This window comes from Garra rufa, chromosome 18, assembly GCF_049309525.1.
Source record: "Garra rufa chromosome 18, GarRuf1.0, whole genome shotgun sequence".
NCBI lineage: Eukaryota > Metazoa > Chordata > Actinopteri > Cypriniformes > Cyprinidae > Garra > Garra rufa.
The window spans coordinates 22214686-22242057 of record NC_133378.1 but is presented as its reverse complement, the minus strand read 5'-3'; the positions used below and the strand labels follow the sequence as shown (position 1 = coordinate 22242057).

Genomic DNA, 27372 nt, shown 5'->3' with positions numbered 1-27372 from the left:
GTTAGCAGCCATCATTTCACCCAATACAAGCCTATGCTAAAAAGACACAGAGAGGAGATATAGTCATGGATTTGTACGGGAATACCGACTGAAAGGAACATACTCGATCCACTCCTTCGCCTATGGTTTATTTTCCCGGTATGTATGAGTTGCAGGTACGGTCTTAAATAATTACGGTTTAACACATTTGCCTGTCTTTTGTCTTTGCGGTGTGTTCACATGCACTCGCGTTTTTCTAAGCTTTTCGACTGCAAACATCCAGTCGATGTGCTCATTCAACAAGCTGAAGCCGAAGTTACTAACTTAAACGGGAAATGCGATATAAACGCACTAGATTGTGGCACGTTTCCTAATGCGTCTGTGTAAATAATAAATTAGTATGCACTAAACAACAACAACTTCCTGCGTTTGTAATGAGTCTGAAATTGATTTTTAAACCAACAAAGATGTCTCGTACACCTATATTTAATAGTTTCCTAACCCTAGTTAAGTTTGGCACCATCAGGAGATTTATGTTTCTGATTATTTTGTTCGTTGGTCACATTTAACCTCTCTGTGAAAGGCCAGGTAGTCGCATTACTAGTCACTGGCGAAGCTCAATGCAGTAATTAGTTTAGTGCATTTACAAGAGAGTTGAGCTTGTAGCTCTTTCTAGTTACGTTGTACTCAATGCCAGTAAAGATGTTCGGGCCAGACAATGTTGGAGAGGCTTTACTTTCGGTTTAAGGTTTTAAAGTCCTAGAAATTTGGTGTGGAGGCATTTGTGTTAACCTATCTGTCCTTGGGTGCTAAATGAAGATAAGCGAAAGTCATCGTTAATTTATGATTTGTATATACTAACTAACGTTGTATACACACATAGGCCCGTTCTAATAGTGCTAATAATTAGTATAGCAGCACTTGAGATTGTGTGATGTACCTGGATGGAATAGGGCGTTATTTTATTATTATTTTTTTAGTCGGTTTGTTCTTGTGTAAATTAGGTGGAGTCACGTGTATTTACCTGCAGCAGGGAGTGGGCCTTTGAAAATCAGCTTTGTTTTCACTCGCGCCAGATCTCTCCAGGCTGGTTTCGCACACCGGGGAGTGGGAAACTTAAAAACCTGGAGTGAAATAGAGCGGAGTGAGTACAGAACGCTTTGAGGGAAAAGGACATTCTCTTGTCCCGCTCCAGTCAAAGTGTTCCAGACCGGTCTTTAATTTTTGCTGCTTGGTAATGGGAAAGGCTTAATGCTTTGGCTTCTTTTGGAAATGTTTTCATTGGCGAAGTAGAAATTAACTGGTCAGGTTTTTGTCTGAATGTACACTACCAGTTAAAAGTTTTTGAACGGAGTATTTTATTTTTAATTTTTTTTTTTTTAAAAGAAGTCTTTTCTGCTCACCAAGCCTGCATTTATTTGATCCAAAGTACAGCAAAAGCTACTATTTTTTTTTTAATCTATTTGAATATTTCAAAATGTAATTTATTCCTTTGATTTCAAAGTTGAATTTTTAGCTTCATCACTCCAGTCACATGATCCTTCAGAAATCATTGTAATATTCTGATTTGCCACTTGTTGAAAACAGTAGATTTTTTTTCAGAGTTCTTTGATTAGAAAGCTCAGAAGAAGAAAGTTCTGAAATAGAAACCTTTTGTAATGTTATAATTGTATTTATCATCACTTTTGATTAATTTAAAGCATCCTTGCTAAATAAGTGTTAGTTTCTATAATTTTTCACCCTTGCAAAAAAAAAAAAGTGAAATCCTGAAAAAAAGTTCTTGACTGTTTAACCATTTTTTAATAATAATAAAATCAACATATTAAAATGATTTTCTGAAGGATCATGTGACACTGAAGACTGGAGTAATGATGCTGAAAATTGACCTTTGATCACAGGAATAAAATGTTTTAAAATATATTCAAATAGAAAGCAGTTATTTTAAATAGTAAAAACATTTAACAATATTACTGTTTTGCTGTATTTTGGATCAAATAAATGCAGGCTTGGTGAGCAGAAGAGAATTCTTTAAAAACATAATCCTACTATTCAGAAACTTTTGACTGGTAGCTTTTTTTTTTTTTTTTTTTTTTTTTAAGTAACTTAAACAATATCTTGTTTATTTAAAGATACAAAGGTCTTCCTGTCACCCTGAGGCTTTGTCTCTGTCATATATTTTGTCATATGTGACGTCACTATCATAAATATGAAGTTACCACAGTTTTATTGTTGCAACTTGAACTTTAGTTTAGCAAGCACTTTGGCGGAAACTGTGGTTCATGGTAAGGTTTTGCAAGAGGTTTCTCGTCAATGGGTTTTGAGACGACCTGCAGAGACATCAGCTGTGTTTGATCTATTTAATATCAGATTACTCCGTGGTTGATGTATTCAAGGCAGATTAATCTTGCTTTTGTGTTTGCAAGAGCAGTAGGCCTGATTTTCTCGTCTCAGGAGGGAGTTAACTATGTCTGTACTAAATGCTCCCGACTGCACACAGAGGTTTGTAGTCCTGTAACAGGTAACTCCTGTAATGTTTTTGCTGTAGAGGTCATCCTACTGAACTGGCCTGGATTACAGCAGTGCAAATGTTGTGATGCATTAAACTGTGATTTGCTCTCCTTCCCATTCACTAGGACTGCTTGTCTGGGTTGGGCTAATGATAACAAGAACTGGCCTGGATTTTTAAGCGTTAAGAGATGAAATTAAAACTAAAGGTTCTTATGTGGTTCGTGGTATACATGGTGACTCGTTGTTTGTGTGTGTATATACTGTTCTTGGGTTGTCATATGGTTCTTTTCAAGGTTATAAAGTTCTTTTGATACATTATAGGTTCTTCAGGTTAGTGTATAGAGCATGGATTGCATGGTTAATGTTCTACTGAATGTTGTTTTGCTAATTTATGCTGTCTAAACCACGGAAAAAAAACGTGTTGAAGCTGCTAAATCATATAGAGTTGGACTTAATAAGGAAGAAAGGGCACAATGTTTTGACTAACCAAATTTAATAGGTGGTAAAGATATGTACAAGCAGTATTAATTATGATGTTAGCCTAATATTTCACCTACCTGAAAGGAAATAAGAACAAACCTGAATGTCGTCAAGATTTTGGCCCTGGTTAAGTTTGGCCAACCTTAAACACCTTTTGTTCCTCAGACAGTTTTTTTTTTTTTTTTTGCACTCTTCTCCTTAATTTGTTGTAAATTTTGGCAGCCTATAGTACTCAATGTTTTCCCTGTCTGAATGATTAGTACAGCCCAAAACATGACAATAATTGACCATTTCCAGCAGCAATAATCAGCAAAATATGCAAGTTTCATTACGTTCAGTGCCACCAATATGGCCGGTTGATGACGCTTTCTTTAACACACATGACTTTCAGGTAGAACTCAAAAAGAATTGTTCTAAAAATAACTATATAACTAATAACTAATCTATAATATACACTACTGTTCAAAAGTTTAGGATCGGTAAGATTTAATGTTTTTGTCTGTTAGCGTAAGTCTCTTCTGCTCAAAGTTGCATTTCTAATCTAAAGCTCTGAAGTCGTTTTTGCCCTGTGCATGAAGTATTTCACAATTTCAGTCACGAATTAAGTCTGTCAGAACATTATCACTGTTCTTTCAGACTTCAGAAAGGTTGACAGTGCTCTCAGTAGAGTTATAGACACTGGTCTTAGACACTTGATTTGACCTGATACCCTCAAAGGTGAATCGATTGCTGTGTTTGTTGAGATTAGGCCTAGAGTTACACAAGTCTGTCTGTGTCACTGCAGCTGCCCTGATGTTTGTTGCTTAACCTTCATTGGTGTTTGTCTTTTAGTGGCCCAGGTTTCCTATAATGTCCCTCTGGACTCTTTCTGTGTGGTGAGGGGCACAGTTTTAGTTCAGCTGAGTAATTCATCGTTTGGTGTGAACTTCAAGTCCTTTAGTTTTAAGGATGATTGAGGCTGTTTGAATAACTTTTGTTACTTTGTTGCAACCTTAAGCTCCCAGTGTGATAAATGGAGATCATTGGGGTACTTTGTGAACTGTATGATCTGTTGTTCTATTGGTTTGGTTACACTGAGCGTTTAATTCGCTTATGTAACTTCACTAATTTGGTAAAATAACTCATTAGGCTAACAATACAGCGAGTCTTGACATGCAGCCGTTACTGTAAACTAAGGAATGCTGAGCTGCACTAAATCTATTTTTAGTTCTGCTCGGTTGAAGTATAGTTTCATATCTGATATCTGGTGCAGTTGAGGGTGAGTGTTTCGTGTGTTGGGATTTTAGCAGCCGGTCATGTCTGCTCATGATGAGTGTGTCTGTCTGAGGAAGTGGTATTTGACAGATAACGTAGTGATTAAACTTTTTTTTTTTTTTTTTTTTTTTTTTTTAATTTGCGTTTGTGATGTCTCAGTTTCTTCTCGCTTCCTGGCTCAGTTTCATATACAGTATTTCCCCATACTTGCATGAAATCAAGTTACTTCTTTACGTCAATCACCTTTTACCTGTAATGTGAGTTTATCCAGTTTGATGGACACGCTCTGTATCCAAACTTCCTCTATAGAACACAAATGTTTAGTATTTTGCTACAGTTGTTTGTCCATCCAATGGAAGTCAATGGGGACCAGAACAACACTGGTCTTCTTTGACTTGAACTGCGTGGATTTCTTTTTTCTTTTTAGATATAATTTCTGACCCTAAACCACAAAACCAGTCATAAGGGTCAATTTAAATTCGGCATCTGAACGCTGAATTGAGGTTTTCCCTTGATGTATTTGACAAAAATTGGCTAAAATATAACTATTAGAAAATCTTCAATATGAGGGTGCAATCAAAATATTGAGAAAATCACCTTTAAAGTTGTCCAAATGAAGTTCTTCGCAATGCATATTACTAATCAAAAATTAAGTTGAGATTTACCGTAGGAAATTTACAAAATATTTTCATGGAACATGATCTTTACTTGATATCCTAATGATTTTTGGCATAAAAGAAAAATCAACCCGTGCAGTGTATTGGCTATTGCTACAAATATACCTGTGCGACTTACGACTGGTTTTGTGGTCCAAGGTCACTTTTGTGTTCTGCAGAAGAAAGTCATACAGGTTTACACTGAGACATGAGTTTGAGTAAATGAGTTTTCATTTTTGTGAACTGCCTCTTTAAGGTTGCTGTGTTCTTAAAATCTAAACATATGAACCATATTTATGTTGTCATATAATACTCACTCTTTCTAAGTTTACATGACTCATTTCCAAAATATAGACTTGGATTTTAGGTGGGGAACACGGCTGTCAGAAACAGGAGGCTTCCCCTACCATCATCATGGCAGAAACTGCATCACCCAATTTTGATCTCCACATAGGCCTGTTTTGACTACAGGAGTGTGTTTGTTCGATTTAGCAACGTTCAGAAGATTCCTATCAGATTGCAGTATGGTATATATTTTTGTAGGGGTGTTGTCTTCTGTTAGAGCATGAAACGGTCCTGCACTATCATGATGGCACCTGCTATGGCTCTGCCTAGAGCTGTTGAACTTGTCTAGTGGGTGCGCGCTGTTTTAGAGCGCTCCTGTTCTCTCATAACTGCTGCATTGTCAGCTGTCAGCCCCACAGAACCCTGTTAGACAACTGAACAATATGATTGCTTTAATCCAGGGTGAGTCCGAGTTCATGAAGGGAGTGTCAATATAAAGACGCCCTTATCTCTTTCAATATAAGTCAGGCCTTATGTGCTTTTCCCCAAGCTTATTCTCACTGTTGCTCATGCTTTGTCTTGTTGGTTTATTGACTTAACCAACAAGACAAAGCATGAGCAAGAGTGAGAATAAGTTTGAGGAAAGGCACATAAAACCTGAGATGCCTTAATCTCTGCTTTTCAAAAAAAAAAAAAAAAAAAACAGGTTTGCAACGGCATTTAGAGAGCTTGTGTAATTATGAACATGAGTGTTAGCAATTTAACCCTATGTGTTTACAAATTAGCTAATGTGCAATTTAGCCCACAATTAGTATAGAAGATTCATGTACCCCCGGTTTCACAGACAAGGCTTAAGCCTAGTCCTAGACTAAAATGTAAGTCTGAGCTGTTTCAACTGAAACAAAATTGCACTGATTGATCTTAAAATATATCAGTGCCTTTGTTTTGTCTCAAGATGCACACCTGTAATGTTTTTTTTCCAAGCATGTTTATAAAAATGACTTAAATGTCCTAATTGAACTATGGCCTAATCCTGGTTTAGTCTAAGCCCTGTCTGTGAAACCGGGCCTATATGTTAAAGGATTAGTTCACTTCCAGAATAAATTTCCTGATAATTCCCATGTCATCCAAGATGTTCATGTCTGTCTTCAGTCGAACAGAAATTAAGTTTAAGAAATTTTCCCCATATAGTGGCCTTTAATGGTCGCCAATGGGTTTTAAGGTCCAATTTGCACTTTCAGTGCAGCTTCAAAGGGCTGTACACAATCCCAGCATAGAAATAAGAGTCTTATCTAGAGAAACAATTAGTCATTTTCTAAAAAAAAAAAAGTTACAAGTAGGGATGCTCATATTGACCGTTTAACCGTTAACCGACAGTAACAATTTTAACCGATTATTACTATCAGTTAAACGGTTTAAAAGGGTTTTTTTCTATTCTTTTTCCTTTTTTTTTTTTTTTCTTTTTTTTACGTTTGCTGCATGGTGAAAGAAATAATGCTATTTGTAAGTTATCTGTTTACTCACGCGCGCATGTCGACACGTGCAGTGTGGCTGTACAGACATATTTCGCTTCACCTTTACTTAGTAAACTGATGTAGTATATGCAACTTAATGACAAGTGGCGTTATTGGGTTATCAGAGAGTGAATCCGTGAGTGAATGTATTCAAATTCTGAATGAATTATAGTCTAGAAAGTGCGCAATAGGCGCTCCCGTTACAATCACTGGAAAGCTATCACTCATCCTAGAGTAGTTCATCGCAATCTCATAAAGTTATTAAAAAGTAATAAAATAACCTTTAGACTGCACAATTAATCTCTTATTTATATAATGCCAACACTTTGTTTTAATAAGAGAGTTCGCGAAAGTGTAGAAGTCAGCAAAACTGAAACCGGCACTTTGGTTGGTGAGTGGATTGTAACATAGCCTCCTCTGATTGGCCACAGTGATAATCAAATCAACATACATGTCTGTGATTGGCTATTGCTGAACGCTGTAAAACACGCGCTTCTCCACACGCATATGACAGTGGATGGAAGTCCCGAACCGCAATTTGAAAGGGTTTTTGTGATGGTGTTTTTTTCGCGGATCTAAAAGTTAACAGGCAGCGGTCCTGCCTATCCGTACAGCATGTGGACATGTTAAAAACTAGGCACACTGAGGTATTGGCTGGCCTGCTATATATTTTTATGTCCGACGAGAAGAATAAGACCGGTACAGTTCTTCAAAGCGCATAAAAGGATTCAGTGTGTTTTAGTTTTGTCATCTTAATTAGGTAGTTATTTAATTTATACATATTTAGTGTAGGCCTATTTATATTATTCTTTTTTTTTTTTCATTCAGATTTTCTCTGTTCTCAGAACCGCTGCTGATGCGCGATAATTTAAGTATATGTCAATACAGCTTTTGTTGTTACTCTGTATGCTGCTGTTTGCACGTTAAAATAAAACATTTGCTTGTATTTTTAATGTATCATCACAGATACTCGTGCATTCTATTTTTATTTTAAATTATTATTATTATTCTAATTTTATCAGTTAACGGTTAATGTTCGGATAACGAGCAGCGGTTGTCGGTCAGGAAAATTAACCGAAATGAGCATCCCTAGTTACAAGTTAAATACTTTTTAACCACAAATGCTCATGTTGCTCTAGCTCGACCTCACACATTACATGAAGCTGCATTGAAACTGCAATTTGGACCTTGAATTTCCACTATATGGAGAAAAATCCTAGAATGGTTTCCTCAAACTATTTTTTTTTTTTCAACTGGAAAAAGAAAGACCTGAACATCTTGGATGACATGGGAGAATTATCAGTATTTAGAAGTGAGCTAGTCCTTTATGACTCAATTTTGTAAAAGATAAAATACTAAAATTTATTGTATTATTGCCTTTTTTTTTTAATGGGAAAGTTGGCAGGAAAGTGGAGGGGGAGATACTGGATTCGGGACAAGACCCGATTCGAACCCAGTTCCTTGTGAGCACAACAGCTTTTTGTATGTCATGAACAATGTGTGACCCGCTGTCTATGCTCCAGCATTGTTTTATACTTAAAACCATTTTGTAAAATTATTTATGCAGCTGTAACTTCTTTATGCCCCTTTCATGCTCCTATATGCCCTTTCAGATATAGCGTTTGGACTCCTTTTAAAATGTGAAAAAACAGAAAAAAAAATTAATGTGAGGATACCTTGAATGATTTGTTTTTAAATATGTGACCGTGGTCCACAAAAACAAGTAGCACGGGTATATTTGTTGCAATAGCCAACGATACATTATATAGGTCAAAATTATTATTTTAAATCATTAGGATATTAAGTAAAGATCATATTCCATGAAGGTATTTTGTAAATTTCCTACTATCAATTATCAAAGCATTACTAAGAACTTTATTAAGACAACTTTAAAGGCGATTTTCTCAGTATTTAGAATTTTTTTTTTTTTTTTTTTGCACCATCAGATTCCAGATTTTCAAGTAGTTATATCTTAACCAGATATTGTCCTATCCTAACAATCCATACATCAATGTAAAAAAAAAAAAAAATTTACCCTTATGACTGGTTATGTGATCCAGGGTTTTCTAGGGAGTTATCTTTTAGGGGTTAGTTAGTCTCTCAGGTAAGCGGTCTTTGCAGTTTCTTTAATCAAGCAGTGTTAAAGTGCCGTTTGTCTGCCATTTTTCACCCCGTCTGCCCACTGTCTGAATAGAGCATCTGTGTGACATTTGGGTTGACACCATGATTTGTCGTCATCTTTCTCAGTCCTGCTTTGCCCCTCACTCACAGCTGCCTGCCAGATGCCTCAGTTTCATGATTAAAACCTGTTGAAGATTATGTCCCTGTTACAGAGTGGCATCCCTCATCTTGAAAAAGTATTCAAAATACATGCCAAATACATTGCCATTGTAAGCGTGTCACATTTTGCAACATGGGCCATTTTACAGAATTGGTCCAACGTCACAGTTGGAAACTTTTCCAAAGAAATTGTATGTATGAATTTCATAATATCTAAGGTACAGATGTCCAGTAAATATGAAAATACAATATGAGAATTAACTGCACAGAGTATTGGAAAATGTGTCCTCTCCTCTCCCCAAATTTGTCACTACTGAAACACAGTAATAACTTAATTAGAAGGGTTATATTGACCAATTAAGTCTTTTTTTTTTTCTTTTTTCCCCTCCCCTTGGTAAATCAATTACATTTAACAATTTCAAGTGTAATTTGAGATTTGTTGCATTTTGAGTCCACATTTTCTTTGTAAAAGGCCGAAAGTTGATCATACTCCTTTCAAATTTAAGGATTCATTAGTTTAAATATGCATTGAACCAAAAACTGTCACAACGTCTTGGTTATTAATTCCGTATACTTTATTTTGGTAGTAACGGTAATGCTTTGGTAGCAATCACATTACAGAATTTTAACTTGCATACTAAAGCACTACTGATACATACTAAAATACATAACAGTACTAAAATTGTTTATTTAGCTAGCACAGTTCTGAACAGTGGTTTGTTATTAATACATATAAAAACTAAATGTCCTAAAAAAAAAAAGGCAGACAATATTGACGTTCCTTAAAGTTGCAGTTAGATTTTTGAACATTTCTCAAAACGAGACCTATCTTCTTGTAGCTATGAGAAAAGGAGACACAGGAATATTTCCTGATTATAAATGTAGGGATGTAGTTAAAATAAGTCATTAAATAGACTGAAACAAACTGTATTCAGTAGTAACATGAGAAATGTGAGGCAATTTTTTTTTTTTAAACGTAGTTTAATAATTTATAAAAATATTAAATGTGTATATATTTTTAACTTCACTTTTTTAAAAGAATCAAGATCCTTTTAAAAACAACAATGGGGAAAAAATAACTTTTTTATATATATATATATTTTCCAATTATATATAATTTTTTTTTTTTTTGTTGAAAGTTTAAATTTGGGGGTTAGGATTCAGGACAGCCACGTCCCAAATGAAAGTACCCAATAAATGATGATTTTACATATAGTATGCTTACTGATATTTTAAATATTATTGTGGATTTCAATCGATAATAGAAGGATCTTAGTAAACACAGATTTAAATGCTTAAAGGCTTTTTAACCATGGTAGACGTTTGTGCAGCTACTTGTAGGCTGACCTGCTTTACATAATGCAAACATGTGATGCACTCCCCTTTCTACTTATTCATTTTAACCGAGGCTAGTTATGAGTGGCCCATAGGGAAATTTCAAGTCAGAAGTACAGATTTGCATCCAAGTAGGTGCAAGGTTGGTATTTCGGCCGATCACAGGTTTTACAGGAGCAGAAATGGTCTAGGGAAGCCCAGTTTTGCATAAGTATAAAATGTGGTCAAGACAAAAGCCAGCACTGTTCCAGGCCCAACAAATCCCCCAGAACCCCCATCCGCATTTCAATCAGCTCTATACAGAGTGGGCAAACCACCTGCAAAGCCCCTGCTCATAAACACTAAAAATAATAAAAAACCAAAAACTGTGTCCCTGTCACATGCCAGGCAGTCTCAGTCAAAACCATGCAAAGACTGGAGACAATCCTGCTGGATGACATCACCTCACCCCTGAATATCATGCAATAATGTGATATCTTTTAAAATGGCCATCGGGTTCTAACAGATCTGTAAAAGGCCGTTGTCTGTGTGTGTTGGTGCTTTGCCATGGACCTTAATTGCTCCCTGCATAGAGAGTGTGCAAATTAACATGTTTCCTACTTTCTAAAGGTTGGACAGCCATTGAAGACTGTATTGTTTGGCATTCACAAACTTGCCACCCACTTCTTGGTGTTGCTCTGCCTTGGGTAGGCCAGCGTCGAGAGGCGTGACCCATTTAAAAGGTTGTTTACTTGTATCGGAGAAAGGGCTAAGATGCTCCTCAATGAACTCTTGTCTACAATTCAATTACCCTTGGGGCCCTTCAGCGGCTCATTATGAAACGCTGTTTTTCGAATAGCAGTTTTATGTACTGTACGGGAAGAACATATGACTTCTGTCCGAAACTAAATTTGCGAAGCTGGTTTTTGCAGTTGTTTTGTAGCAGACTGGCCTAATTGTTGAATATCAGATTTAAATGTGATGTAATTTAGGAGGGCAGGAACTGCGTTAGAAACCAGGACATCGGGTGGGGATTTCACACACTGCACTGGTATGTCTAGTCTCAAAGCATGTCTAATGATTATTTTCCTCCTCCTCCTAGTCTCTTTTGCCACTGACCCTGTCTGGTGGAATATTGCTGGCCTGAATTTGCGGTTTTCGCCGAAAACAGTTTGGCTCCATATTCTTGAAGACAGACTTTTTATTGCTCTTCCTGTTATCTTCAGACTAGACGAGCTTAAAAGAGGAAATGGCCTGTCTTTTTCCCTCCCTTGTTTCCTATTTTTAAAGGGCATTGTGTGAAGCAGTCAACGGGAGCGGGTTGGTTGTGGTAAAGCTGGAGGTTTATTTCTCCTCTGCTTTGTCATGTGATGTAATGGGACTCTGAAAAGGGCCTTGGACCAATAAACCGTATTGTAATGCACAAAACTGAGGCATTGAGCATGTGACTGACAGAATAATGCAGTTGCTGTGCTATTAACAGTCCACTGTTGTCTGTCAGTTTGTAGAGGAGTGTAGATTTTTATTTGTGTTTGTGTTCTGATTCTGAAGCATGGACCGAATCAAGATAATGAAGGGGATTTCTCTGAAAAATGAAAGTGAAATCGTACAAAGTGTTTAACTTTAGTTCAAGACTGTTTTACTTGTATAACACTTCTATTGTCAATCTATTTTGTCTGTTAGCATGTATCGAGAGCATGTAACGGGTTGTTTATTTGTTTGGTTGTTGTGCTTAGCTTATTAATTAAATTATTTATTTAAATGTGTCGAATAGATATTATTGTATATTACATTTACAGTAATACTATTCATTTATTGTTTTTTTTTAAATATGTATTATATACATTTTATATGTATTTGTATATAAAATTAGTATTAGTAATAAGAATATTAATAACTAGAGATGCTCCGATCAGCATTTTTGGGGCCGATTACCGATCACTAAGATCATGATCTGCCGATCACTGCCGGTCACAGAGTGAAAGTGAAAGTTGTGACGTATTGTCAAGTATGGAGACCCATACTCTAAATTGGCCCTCTGCATTTAACCCATCCAAGTGTGCGCACACAGCAGTGAGAAGTGAACAAAAACACACACACACACACACACACACACACACACACACACACACGTTGGGTTTACATGTTTTATGGGGACATTCCATAGGCATAATGGTTTTCATACTGTACAAACCGTATTTTCTATGGCCCTACACCTAAACCTAGCCCTCACAGGAGATTGTGCACACTTTTACTTCCTCAAAAAAACGCATTGTGCATGATTTATAAGCCTGTTTCCTCATGGGGACCTAAGAAAGGTCCCCACAAGGTCAAAATCTACTGGTATTACTATCATTGTCGGGACATTTGGTCCCCACAACGTGATGAATACCAGGTACACACACACACACACACGCGCGCACACACACACACACACACACACTGTATTGCACAGTCATTAGGACAAAGGTAGTAAAATGTGGTTTAGGCTGAATTAAATACGAATGGCAAGGGAATGGGCATCTTTTATCTATAATCTAGCAGTTTGCACCATTTGTAGAAATGAAACTAACTCTAACTATATTGAAAAAAAAACTGTAGAAATAGGCTACAGTCAAGATACTGAAGAACCACCAAGTTAGGGTTGTAGATGACAGGATCGTGTATCGACAATAGTTAGAGATATCGCCAGTTGCTGAAGGCTTTGACGATAGCAAGACGATTATTATTATCCGTCAAAAAGGTGCCTAACTTTAGCGATGCAGTGCAGAGAGTCGGTTCTAGGATGCTTCAGAAACTTGCCGTCAAATAAACGCAAGCATAGAGTGGCCACGTCGCCTTAACGCGCCGCATGGGTAAGAGATTTATTCATCATACAGGGTACATAGATAAACTGATTATAACGGGAGTGTTTTTTAAAGTGCTCCTCGCACTAGACTACAGTAGTTAGTGAAGTTCTTTGATAATGTAAATGTTCTTTGCTTGTTATTTGTAGCTGCTTTTTAAGATGATGTAAGATTATATTATCCAGCATTGAACAGTCATTAGGATAAAGGTAGTAAAATGTGGTTTAGGCTGAATGAAATACGATATATCAGAATCCGTCTGTATATAGAAAACATAAACGTTCATCTCAGTAACATCTATATGCGGTCATTAGAATTACGATGCGATAAAATGGCGCTAAACATACGCACGTGAATTACACAGGCACAGTTTCTCCTCATTCTGTATGGACTGAACTACAACATGAACTGATGACAACAATCAGACATACAGCGGTAACATTATTGCAATATGATGGGTTTAGAAAGAAACATGCATTTACATTCAAGCACGCACATTTACCACTCACTGACGAAAGCAGAGAATGAAACCGAAAGTATACTTCTCCGCCAAAACTACAGTCAGCGCTCTGTACACACACAACTTAGTCACATGCCCAATAACAAGACCACCCTTACAAAACGAATAAGGAATTTAGTACTCATGTTGCCACTGGTAAGCTCCATTCTGCTGTTGTTTACCTGTGCATGGACGTGTGAAAAAGTCGCGCGAGTAATTTAGGTCAAGTGATCGGCGCTTTTGGGGTTCGCCGATCAAGCTATTTTTAGTCAATATCGGCCGATCACGATCGGTGGCCGATCAATCGGAGCATCACTATTAATAACGTCCATTAAAAAGTTAAATATTGTAGTAATAATAATGGTAATTATTAGGGGTGCACCGATCCGATATTAGGATCGGATATCGGCCCCGATACTGAAAAAATAGCTGGATCGGGGATCGGAAAAATGAATAGATCCACGGGCCGATCCAGTTTCCCCCCCCCCCCCCCCTTTTTTTTTTTTTCTTTTTTTTTTTTTTTTCTTCCTCCATCGCAGCCAGTGACTGTAGAGCCCTGCACGGGCCTTAAAACGAAGCCCTAGCCCGGCCCTGGCCCGAGATGCACAGGCTGTAGCCCGGCCCTTGTCCGACAGCTTATCAAAAAATTTTGGCCCGAGTCCGACCTGAAGTCCGTCTTTTTTTTCCGCCAAACAGCTTATACTGTTACAGCCATTAAAATAGACCAGATTTGTATTTAATAGAAAGTTGATGTTTTTTCGTTTCGTTATTTTCAGCAAAATAATTTAGAGAAATGTTTGGAGTTTTTTTTGTTTGTTTTTTAAATGTAAGTTTTAGTATTTTTAAGTGACATCGATATCCAAGCGGTATGTGGTCCACAGCGAGTTTACTCAATTTAACCTATATATCAAATAAACACTTGACTAGTCTACAATACAATCCACAGATATAAAACAAACATCAATATCACAATGTTAGATTTAAAGTTTATCACCATCTCAGAACAAAGGCATTTCGAACAAAAATAGAGAGCAGGGCAGGCAGCTCTGCTGCGCAAAACCGGAACATGCAAGTCGAAGTGGTAAAGTAAACCAATAATGAACAAATATATAAAGAATAAATAGCCTAATAGCACACATTTATCTAGGTTAAACGATTAAACTAATATTGTGATATGCTTTAAGTTTTTTATATCTATGGATTTTAATTTAAATCGTGATGACTTGAGAAGGCTAAATTGTTCTCTCTGCCGCTGGCCGCAATTGGTCGTTACTTTAAAAAAAAAAAAAAAAAAAAAAAAACTTGAATATAACAAATAAAGTGTTCCAAATATATTTCTAAATTAACTTTATAACCTAAATAACCGAAAATAAAAGTAATCACTTTGCTATTAAAAACAGCAGCTGTGTAATGGGGAAGTGAAAGGGAAAAAAGACCGGTTTCAGTCGGACTCGGGCTAGTAATTCTGATGAGCTGTCGGACAAGGTCCAGGTGAGGTTTTAGGAATTTTTGCAACGAATGTTTGTTGAATGGCCTATTTAACATTCTTATTTAGGCTAGTTTCATATTTAAATGTATTTATTTGATTTATTTTAGCGTTTTGTAGGCTGCTTGTTCACTGACGGAAGTGCTCAAATAAACACGTACATTTGTTAATGTTTGAGCCTCATTTATTTTGGGTTTCAAAATAACATATGTATTTTATATATAGGCCTATATACACAAACGTTATATATAATGGATAAATAAAATATATATATATATATATCGCGCCATTTTTTTCATTATTCTTTTATTTAAATACCCTTTACGGTGTCAGTAATTACTGTGCTGCTAATTTCTGATTTGGGAGTGATTTGTTAGTTAAAATGTTAGGCTACCTTATTAAAAGTATTGCTCTTAACAGACCTGTGTGTTTTGTATCTCTAGCGCAGTGTCCGTTCTCGAAGCATGTAAGCTGCATGAGACGCGCCGCTTCCAACTTGAAATATTCTATTACAATTTATTAATTCTGAACGTGTTATGTGTCCATATTGCACCAAAATGCAACACTGCACTCCTTTGGGTCCACAGCAAAAATCGATTGAATGAACTGTTCTCGACATATAGATAAATGCAATAATAAATAAAAAATAATAAAAATAAACAAAAGATAATAAAAATGCAAACAGACAGACACACAGAGATTCCTGCCTTTATTAGAGAGAAGAATATGTTTAGCCCCTCCCTCCGAACTTTGAATATTCGGTATTGATTACTACCAAAGATTCAAAGCTCAAAAAATGGTATTTGGACCAGCCCTATTCAATACATTACATCTGTTTTGTCTTAGTTAGGAAAGTTTGGTGCCTTTAGTTTCTTCTACATGGTGGAAGGAAGGTATAATGTGGAAGTTATGCAGTTTATTATTAATTCAACAATGGTATCGGATCGGTATCGACAGATCTACAAAGCCCAGGTATCGGTATCGGGACTGGAAAAGTCGGATCGGTGCATCCCTAGTAATTATTACACTTTGTTTTTTCAGATTATTATTATTATTATTATTATTATTATTACAATTGTAGTTCATTAGCCATTCATCAAATTAAAAAATATATGAAGGTGTGTGTCAGATTAAAATAAAATTGTGTATTACATAGTATTAATACTATTCATTGTGGTGTTCTTGTGTATATAATTTTATATAGAAATTAATACAAAATTAAATGCAAGTTAAATATTGGTGTAGTAATAATGGTAATTTATATAGTACTCACAATTTAGTTATTCAGATAACCTTTTTGTGGTAGTTCATTTGTTATAGCAAATTAAAAAACGTGTTATACTATTTTAATAATTGTACATTGCATTTATAGTATTAAAATTATTCATTGTGTTTTTGTGTATATATCTTATGTGTTATATATAAAGTTTGTAGTAAAGAATATTAAGAAGTTAGTAGTTAAGAATATTAATAACTAACATTAAAATACAAGTTAATATTAAGGTGTGCACTACTACTACTACTACTACTACTACCACCACCACCTGAATAATAATATTAGTTATTACTGCAACATTTAACTTGCATTTTAATGTATGTTAATCTTATCACTACTTCTAATTTTATATAAATACATTTTATATATACACACATTAGAAACAATACATTATAATGAATAGTATTGATACTATGTAATATACGGTTATATTAAAATCTATTTTTAATACTTTATGTATCTTTCTAATGTGTATTATATAAATTTTATATGTATTTATATATAAAATTTAAGAGTAGTAATAAGGTTATTAATAACATAAGTCAAATATTGAAGTAATGGTATTCATTTAGTACAAACCTAAAACTCAATGATTAGTAATTCAGGTTATTTATAATACACTTGTAATAAACAAGTAGTAGTAACTGAGATTTATTTATTATTATTATTATTGTCAAAGTCAACTTTATTTATTATTATTATGATGTTATGGGAAAAGGCAACTGTAAAAGCATTTTTTTTCCCCATGTAATTTTAACTGTGTGCCTCTTGTTTCCCCCCCTCCTTTTAATCTTCCCAGGTGAGCTTAACTAGCAGCTGCTTTTGACCTGGTTTCCCAGCAACCACTGGCATAAAAATAGCGGCCTTAGCCTCCTTATTGGCGGAGGGGCATAGGTGAAGGAGTGGACCCTGACTGCCTTCTTTCTCTGTTATCTGCTTCATTTTGTGACAAGAGGGGGAGTAAGCTGCTAATAAGACCACCCAGAGCATGGGGCAGAAGGTTCCGGGAGGCATAAAGACTGTGGACATGCGGGACCCGGCGTTTCGGCCTCTCAAGCTAGAGCTGCAGGCCCTGGACTACACCAAGCCCTCCCGCCTAGATATGTTGTTAGACATGCCATCAGCCTCACAGGAAGTCCAAGTTCAGCACTCGTGGAACAATGATGACCGGTCGTTAAACATCTTTGTTAAAGAGGACAATAAACTCATATTTCACCGGCACCCTGTAGCGCAGAGTACAGATGCTATCCGGGGCCGAGTGGGATACACGCGAGGACTACATGTGTGGGAGATCAGCTGGGCCATGCGTCAGCGGGGCACCCATGCGGTTGTTGGGGTGGCGACGGGTGAAGCCCCGCTGCATTCTGTAGGATACACTGCACTTGTAGGAAACAATAACGAGTCCTGGGGCTGGGACCTGGGACGTAACAAACTCTATCACGACGGCAAGAACCAGCCCAGTAGGACATATCCTGCTTTTCTTGAGCCTGATGAAACCTTTATTGTCCCAGACTCGTTTTTGGTGGTCCTGGACATGGATGAGGGGACTTTAAGTTTTATCGTCGACGGACAATATTTAGGGGTTGCTTTCAGAGGACTCAAAGGAAAGAAGCTATACCCTGTAGTGAGTGCTGTGTGGGGACACTGTGAAATCCGAATCCGGTACATCAATGGACTTGATCGTAAGTAATTAATTCCCCTGTCTGTTATCTATGTTTTTGTGCATGGCTCCAGTCGTCTCTTGAATAACAAGTTTGGCGCTGTCATTTGTTAAACATTGAAAGTGGCTGGAGCTAGTGTGTCTTTGGGAGGCTTTGTTTCTTATCCATTAATTATGTGTAGCCAGCTCCATTTACCTGATAAAGACCATGACATCATTCATTATCTCACACACGTCCTGGAAGCTAATCATTAAACTGGCCGCTTTGCTCTGCTCTTTCCTTATTACGTCTCGATGAGATTTCACCGTTACCTGTGGAACATTTAAACAGTCTTTCTTCCTGATATGTATTAGGACTGGGTAAAAAAAAATGAAACTAAGATGTTCATGTCTGTCTTTTTTCAGCCAAAAAGAAATAGTTATTTTTGAGGAAAACATTTCAGGATTTCTCTCCGTATATTGGATATGTATTCTGCCCCCAAGTCTAAACTTCCAAAATGCAGTTTAAATGAAGCTTCAAAAGGCTGTAAGTGATCCCAGCCGAGGAAGAAGGATCTTATCTAGCGAAACAATGGGTTATTTTGAAACAAATTGACAATTTATATACTTTTTAACCTCAAATGCTTGTCTTGTCTCTTCTCTGCGACGTCTGTGCAGTCCGGGGTCAATACAATTAGGGTGTGTTGAAAAACTCCCATCTCTTTTTCTTCAACTTCAAATTCGTCCTACATCACTGTTTTACCTTGTATTATTTATGTATTTATTTTTTTGGTAAAGGGCGTTTGACGTTTGTATGTTAATTTTGTGAACACTGGGATGGTACTTCTGCAGCAATTGTAGAATGCTTTTGAAGTTGGGGAAAGAAAACGAGATGGTAGTTTTTGGACATACCCTAACTGTCTCGAAACAGAAAAAACGAGTTCACGCTGACCTGGACAAGATGAGCGTTTGAGTTTAAAAAGTATAGAAATTGTCAATTTGTTTAGAAAATGACTGATCGTTTTGCTATGGGGGTATGGAGAAAAATGCTGAAATGTTTGTTTCCTCAAGAAACAATTTCTTATCAACTGAAGAAAGAAAGACAGGTGAGTAAATTTGTCAATTTTTGTTCAGGAAGCAAACTGTTCCTTTAAATCGCAAGAATCTATTAGTCTAGCCTGTTTTTAGATGATGAAAGGAACATTTGTAGCATGTCTCCTGTCCAATAAATCACAATGTGCTTTATTTCTAATGTTAAGTCTCAGATTTAATGTGGAGTGACAGATCGCTGTCAAGAGAAGCACACATGAACTGATTATCTCCACTTTAACCAGTTTTAGCACAAAGTAAACATGACCATTTAAAAGTATGTTAAAAGAGTACAACTTACTGAAATCTAGGGCTGCCCCCTAATAGTCCGTTAGTCGACAAGAAGAGGCTTGGTCGACAATTATTTATTTATTTTTAAGTTGCTTAGTCACAAAAAAAGGTTCCACAGGAAGTGGCAAAGTCACGCAGTCCGTGGCTGACATATAATGGTCTATGTGGTAATATAGTGTATCGGGTAGGACATCCAAACATCTTTCAGATGAAAAGCCATATTTCAGGTTGATGTATGTAGTAGCTTACATACGTAACTTTACATGGCCGCTTAATCCAGTGTTCACCTAGAAAAATGTGTGCTGTTCAAGTGCTCTTAAAATGCTGTCATTTTTGGTCATAAAGATAAAAGTTATACATCTTTAGAATCTGTAAAGACATTACGTTTATTTGTGTGCACTTAGAATAACAACGAAACTTTGGCTTTTGTCACAAAAAAAGCAAACAGGATGCGCTTTCTGCCATCTTGGTCTCTGTGAACTTGAGCCCGAAACTCTGTGTATACTTGTCTTACAGACATGAAAAATATCAGTAGAGTGAAATGTCCACTTAAATTGAGAATATTTGTTTTCTATTTAAATTTATGTAATCCGTATGAAACATGCGTCAGGGTCGCTGACTTTATCTCTTAAGAGAAAAACAAAGCACTAGTTTCAATAAATTTAATAAAACGTTAATGCAGTTTCCTGTTTTTTCCCTGACACATTCATAATTATTATATATGCTGGTATTATATCTAGGCAATTAAAGGCTCATTATTATGATTTATATGGTTTATTAAATGTGCGACTAATAGTCGACTAAGGCTTTAAAATAAACTACTAGTCACCAAGAAAAATCTTTAGTAACTAAAGACTATGTAATTTTAACTTTATTATAAAAAAACTGACTTGTGTAAATTTTACAGCATTGAGGAAAAAAAAACGAAAATAAAATTTGATGTAAATTGTTCCAGACAATATTAATTCTCTTTGAGAGTGGATTAAAGTCAAAGCCAAGTATTTAAGTTTTGGGAACATGTCTTTATCACACAATATTTTTGAATAGTACAAAGTTTGACACGTGTATAGCTGCCTTTATATTTTAGGAAAGGTCCCATGCAGTGGCAGTCGTCATAATTGCGGGGTCCTTTAATATTATAGTTTGATAATACCTTTTGCTCTAGATGGCTGATATGGCTGACACAGAAGCTAACCCTGATGAATGTTTAAAAAAAACATACTGGTTAAATATAGTGCATGTTCCAACCACAGTTTAATTCCTTGAGAGTAGATGAGGTTAAGGGTTTTAATATTACTCTGTCATACTAGTGTGAAATGTCTTCCCTCAAATTGCGCCTTCTCAAGATTACGTAAAGATGTCTGCTGTTTTTGCATGTAGTTTCTCCAATCTGACTCACTTCCTCAACCTTGCATGCTGTAATGACTCAGTTCTGGAGGACATTCTTGTGGTGTTATCATTTTGTGGTCATATAATGAAAGGATGCAGGTGAGGGCCAGACTTACTCATGTCTGGGCTTCTTGGGGACAGCTGTAACCCACCTTAGTCTCAGTGGAAACAGTCTCCGGGCTACTAATGATGCCCTGTCCAATGGAATATGTGGTTTATCACCTTGATGTTTTGCATGCCGTCGGGTGATGGAATGACTTTTTAAATGTCTTTCCTGAGTGTGCCATGTTTAGAAACATTTAATGAAGGTTTGACTTGACTTGGGAAGTATTGCTGCAGTAATGCATCAGGACACAGGTGTTCCCATTTTTGGAGAATTCTCATCCCTTCTGTGTGTAAGAGAGTAGCCAGAGAATTACTCAGTCTCTGACTGCAAGGCCTTGGCTTCCTTTTGTCTCTGTCTTGTGTCAGTGCCTTTAATGCAGTCCTCGTCATGCTCTCGGTCAACAGAGGTATAATTGTACTGTTATTTATCCCTTACATCACTCTCTTTGCTTTCCCCAATGTCTCATTTGCAAAAGTGTGTGTTTTATGAAGTAATCTCAACGTCCGAGCAGGTGGTGCTATATGGAAACCATTCAGAAGTCTGAAGTATTTGGGGTTGTTATATGGCTGGACTAAAGGGGACCTTTGGGGAAACTTGTAATACTTTGAGCCAGGTGCACACTGTATGATTTCCTTTTTTTTTTTTTTTTTTTTTCTTTTTTTTTTTTTTTGGACACTGTTTCTTCTCTTGGTAATTGTAAAAGCAAAATTCAGCAGTCTTTATTCGCTCCGCATCAGCTGATGAATTGCTTTTGTCAGTTTTGTGACCAAAGGGTCATAAATATCATACATGAATGAATATTTCTTCAACTTTGAAGAAATTTTGGCCTTGTGGACTTTTAGAAAACAATTGTTCCAACATCCACAGTGCCTATATATCGTAATGTTGTATTGCCACACACCTGCTCTTAAAGGGGTCATGAATTGGATTCTATTGAAGCTATTTTATAATGCTTCCTGAGCATCTTGGTATGCTTAAATGAATAAAATCTATTTAGTCGTTTTCTAGCCTGAATTTATCCGTCTTGATCTATCATTTTGGCCTATGAAACAAGCATTACATGTGGAACTCTCTTAAAAGAAACCCTAGGCATTAAAACTTGTATGGCTTAATATATCGTAATTGATGTCTAGTAGATATCTAGTAGAAAACCCATGAAAGATTTACCTAACTTAAATTTTGGTGCTACTGTTGCTATTTTTACTGCAACACAACTTGCAATACACAACTTGTAAAATAAAATACTGACACCGTGACCATAGCTACTGACAAAGTAGCTCCTTCAGTGGCTGTGGCGTTATGACAAGCATTGGCATGTTTACATTCTGCCAGGATGGCATCTAGCGTTTCTTGTCTCTGCAGTTTGTAAGCATTTTCAGTAGCTGTGTTCTACTAAAAGTCTCAATCTGGCCTTAAGTGGAGAGAACAAAGACCCAGGTCTTTTGGAAGTTTTATTCATCAGGTTTGTACAGATACAGTAAAATGAAATTCCAGAACTTTCAAGGACTTTAAGTACTTCAATCGGAGATCTCATATATCGAACATTGTCTATATTTTAAATTCTAAAAAAAGAGAAATGGATAAATAAAAATACTATATACACTTACTATGATAAACTTACTTTCTTTGTTTCTTGTTGTAACTGTACTGCTTTAATGGTTTGTTTGACAAAAGATTTGTGAAATCACTCCGAAGTGCCGATATAAAAAGAATGATTCACGAACCCACATGATCACTTGACTTTTTGAGTTGCATGAATTTTGGGTGAAAAGATATGTGCTTATTGTCAATATGAAATCCTTATTTGATAAATGGCTGCTTGCAAAATATTGCTGTTTTTAAATAGCCTAGAATCTAGACGCGCCCCTAGCGGCAGCAAATTACATTTGCTTCCAAGGCAAACTCTCCGTTCACTTGATTTCTAAAAATCCAAAATCGACCGGGGAAATCACGAGTCGGTGGGCGGGCTTAACATGATGACGGCGACTGACCTGCAACCATAAATTCCGTCAGACATTCTCTGGTTCCGTTAATTACGCGTGAGAGAGCGATGGCTGCTGCTACCGAACAACTTTCTTTCGAATCCACTCTGACTCGGCCGCCACTCTGAACGACTTGAAGTTAAGCTTTTCTCTGAGAAAAGAACAAGAAACTGCACTGAGGTCGTTCTTACAAAAGAAGGATGTATTTGGAGTTTTGCCAACCGGATATGGCAAAAGTTTGATCTACCAGCTAGCTCCGCTGGTGTGAAAACGCATGGGACTCTGCCACAACCCGTTTGTGATTTGTTGTTTCACCGCTGATAGCGCTTAATGATGTTTGATTAAACAAGGTTCAGGAGGAGCACGATCAGATAATCAACCCATTCGGCACAGGTGCAACCTGTTTAACCAATCATTCAATCAGCGCATCCTCTATATATTACCAGCCGTCTTACCTCCATCCAGCGATAGTTTCTTGGCATCCCTCCTCCACCCCTACTCCCCACTTCTAATCTGTTTCGATCCTACACTAGCAGGGGGAGTTCTCTGGTTCCGGCCTGTATTCCGGCCCGGAACCCTTCCCCCGGACAGCATGCCAAAATATGCTTAATACTCGCTCAAGCAGATTAGATGTAAGGGCGAACTCGTGAATGGAAGACCAGTTAAAAGAGGCTACACAACTTGGACTTAAATGGATAGTTCACCCAAAAATGGAAATTTGATGTTTATCTGCTTACCCCCAGGGCATCCAAGATGTAGGTGACTTCGTTTCCTCAGAAAAACACAAACAAAGATTTTTAACGAAAACCGGTGCAGTCTGCCAGCCATATAATTGACATGGATGGGCACCAAACCTTTAAAAGTAAACAAAAACGTGCACAAACAAATCCTCATTACACCCTGCGGCTCGTGACGATACATTGATGTCCTAAGACACGAAACGATCGGTTTTTGTGAGAAACTGAACAGTATTTGTCATTTTTTTAACCTTTGATACACAGCCACGTCCATCTGTCCTGAGCACGAGCTCATCATCCGGCTTGTGACATCTGAACGCGCTCTGGTGTAGTGTACGCAAACGCCGTAAGGGGAAATCGGTGAAAAGTCCCGGATGAGTTTGCACAAGCAAACGTAATCTTTTAGCATTAAATCGGTTTGAACAATCAGGATAAGTGCAAGTAATTACCATTTTGAATAGCCGCTATACCCACAATCTCTGTGCACTTTGTAAACAATGAGTGTTGTGTGCGTATATATGCGACAGATCACTTCCGGTGTTTGCTTATACTACACCAGAGCGCGTTCACATGTCACGAGCCGGATGATGAGCTCGTGCTCAGGAGAGATGGACGTGGCTGTGTATCAAAGGTAAAAAAAATGAGATAAATACTGTTCAGTTTCTCACAAAAACCGATCGTCACAAGGTGTAATTTGGATTTGTCTATGCATGTTTTTGTTTACTTTTAAAGGTTTGGTGCCCATCTACTGCCATGATATGGCTGGCAGACTGCACCGGTTTTCGTAAAAAATCTTCGTTTGTGTTCTGCTGAGGAAACAAAGTCACCAACATCTTGGATGTCCTGGGGGTAGGCAGATAAACATCAAATTTTCATTTTTGGGTGAACTATAATCTTAATAGATTAGGGTCTGGATTTTTTTTCCAGGCTAATCTATCACATCTCTTCATCAAAGTTTTCCACAACACACATGCAAGGAACTCTCTTTTCCGTCGCTCTGACTACGTCACCTTCTTCTTTGCTCTGATTGGTTGTAGCGCTATCCTATTGCGTGGAGAGGGAATTTGAAAGACAACCGTTTATCCCACCCCTCCGGTTGAGCCCCGTCTATGGAGAGTACCCAGACCCTACATTTGTGGGTCTGGCTTGTCAGGCTAGTTTTTAAAGGCATTGCAAAAAGTCAAATTCAAGTACTTTAAGCACCTTGTGCGAACCCTGTCGTCTTTTCACAGGAAAAGCAGTGAAAACTTAAATCACTCTTGTTGCCCTTTGACTGAAAATTAAAACCAAAAGCCACCCAATGTGGCATCGTATCAGTATTTTATTTTCCATGTTGCTTATTCAGAGTTGTGTTGTGGTAAATATGGCAATGGGTAGCGCCAGTAGCTCACTGAAATAATGGAGGCTCCCATAGTCCGACATGGATTTGTATTTTTTTGAAGAATGTAAATCTTTCATGGGTTTTCTACTATATATTTCAGTAAGAGGCACAATTTGTTATATAAAGCCATACAAGTCTAAATAGCCTATGTTCCATTTGAAATTTTATTGCATTAGACTTTTACTGTGTGGATTTTGAATGGACTGCTCCAGTAATCCAGTAAAGAGAACAATGTTTGATTGTTTTGTGTATAAAAAAAAAAATCATAATATAGGTGACATTTTAATGCTGCCAACAGAATCGGTGTGAAGTTGAGTTTAATCACTGGCTTGATGGTCTTTAAATGCTGTTCCTCGAGGTTACTTTGTAAAGCTTGCACCAAAAAAGGTCAACCTAACAGCCGTAGCTATCAGACAAATCCATTTTTCAGACCACCCCCATACAATGACAGGGAAAATTGTGATGTCCTGTTTCTCTAGATTTCAAATGTTTACATTTAGAATGTTAGAAAAGGAAAATTCATATTTTAAACTGCGGGTTTGTTTTGAAACTTGTATGTTTTTCTTGTAACCCTCTTATGTGTAAATCAAGAACATTTGATTCTCCATTTCCTTATCCCCATTAAGAACGATCAATCCACATCTACAGACGCTGGGCATTCCTAACATTTGCGCAAGGTCTTGTGCTTGTGCTGTACCATGTTGGTTTTGTGTGTAAATAAGGGTATCTAAAGTTTGCTTAATATTTTTGAGTGATCATTGCTAATGAATTTCTGTCTCTCTTTCTTCCATGTAGCTGAACCTCTGCCGTTAATGGACCTCTGTAGGCGCTCAGTGCGGGTCGCGTTGGGAAGAGAGCGACTGAGTGAAATCCATGGACTGCCCTTACCTGCTTCCCTTAAGAACTACTTGCTCTACCAATGATGACAGTAGTGCCTTTACTACCATTCAAGGCATAGCGTCCGCCTCTGTTACTCTCTGGGATTAATCATCTTTCTGGCAAGCCTGTTTCATTACATCTTCGCTTTGGTTTCGGTGCCGTTCTCGGTCACTGGGTATGGTACCAACAATATTTTTGCACGTCAGACTGAGGATGTATCACGCTTGATGCTTTCAGGATCAAGTGTGGCGTTGTCTCTTGTTGCCTCACTCATATACTGGAAATCCACCTGAAGGCTTTCGCTGGAATCTAATGGCAGATATGAAAACAAGAACCCTTCTCTCTAATCATGGCTTAGTGAAACTTAAGCTGTTTGTCAAGGCCTTTTCCTTTTTATCATTTTTTTTTTATTCCTTTTTTTTTTTTTTTAAATGAGATGTTGGCATACCTTAAGCTTTCTTGTATCATGTCATTAACTTGAGGGTCCGTATAGCGACTCTTTGCGGGCAATGCAAATTACATTACCTTCTCAAGACCTTTAGGCTTAACAACCAGCTTGTTTTTATGTTCATAGGCATTTTATGTTTTTCAATTGTCTTTCCCCTTGCAGTCCGTATAATAAAGTAGCTGAGTCAACTTCGGATCTGTGGCAGCGGTTAGCAGGTTAGCTAGTTGACAACACTCTCAAGGGAAGGCGATGTCTTCCCCTGCTCATTCTTGGCAGGATAAAAATAGCCTGCTTTTAGCTGTAAGTCTGACCGTCTGGCCTGGAAAAAGTCTTTGACGTCTGTGTCTGTGAGGGGGGGAGTTGAGAGGCTAGCATTCATGGAAACAACCACAGCTAGTGTGTTACGCTAGCTTTTTTTTTATCACTCAACGAGTCCCTCGTCTCTGTTCACACTGCAATATCTGAAGTGCCTGGCTCGTGATACTGGTATATTAAAAGAAAGCCATGATTTGAAGTCCTTTTTATATTAAATTAAATATTGCATCACTGTGAAACTATGTAGCATACATTAATCAATAAGAGGTTGTATAGCGTGCTTTCTGTAATGGCCCCTAAAATCCTGTGAACACCCATATCCTATGAATAATGTTTGCCTGTTTTATTCTTGAGGACTGTTTTTTTTAACCTGTGGATGATTTGAGAAAAGCAGGGATGGAATAGTGACACTGCTGTGTGGTGCCTTGTCTATGAGATAACCATGTCAAAAGTGACACTCAGGCGAATGTTGTTTATTTGCTCTGTTCTTTTAAAGTCTTGATGCAGAGAAGGTAAGATTGCCGATTATTGTCATTTGTTTTCCAGATTTTTTTTTTTCCCCCATTCTAGTCTTTTAGATGTGTAAATGTAGTTCATGTTTGGCAGCCATTTTGCTAAGCATGAAGGGGGATAGTATGGTTCCCTGTTTTTAAACCCTTTCTGCCTGCAGACCACCATTCTTTGTATTCAGTGATGTAGATAATATTGATAACTATCTAATAAAGTTTATTATAATTGA

The 27372-nt window shown here is 37.2% G+C and overlaps 1 protein-coding gene across 2 annotated transcripts; it reads left to right on the top strand.

Moving 5' to 3' along the window:
• spsb1 (splA/ryanodine receptor domain and SOCS box containing 1) lies at window positions 1-27372 on the top strand. 2 transcript variants are annotated; one of them, XM_073823273.1, is made up of 3 exons: window positions 1-138; window positions 17177-18059; window positions 25787-27372. In XM_073823273.1, the coding sequence occupies exons 2-3, from the start codon at window positions 17366-17368 to the stop codon at window positions 25912-25914; spliced, it is 822 nt and encodes a 273-aa protein (XP_073679374.1). In that variant the 5' UTR covers window positions 1-138; window positions 17177-17365; the 3' UTR covers window positions 25915-27372. The 2 variants fall into 2 exon arrangements, with proteins under 2 accessions (XP_073679374.1, XP_073679375.1); XM_073823274.1 differs by having other exon boundaries at window positions 20-155.

Excerpts from the sequence above, each read along its gene's own strand:
- spsb1 (XM_073823273.1), top strand. The coding sequence starts at position 17,366 with ATGGGGCAGAAGGTTCCGGGAGGCATAAAGACTGTGGACATGCGGGAC. Across the intron at positions 18,060-25,786 it reads GTACATCAATGGACTTGATC|CTGAACCTCTGCCGTTAATG; the intron begins GTAAGTAATTAA and ends TCTTCCATGTAG.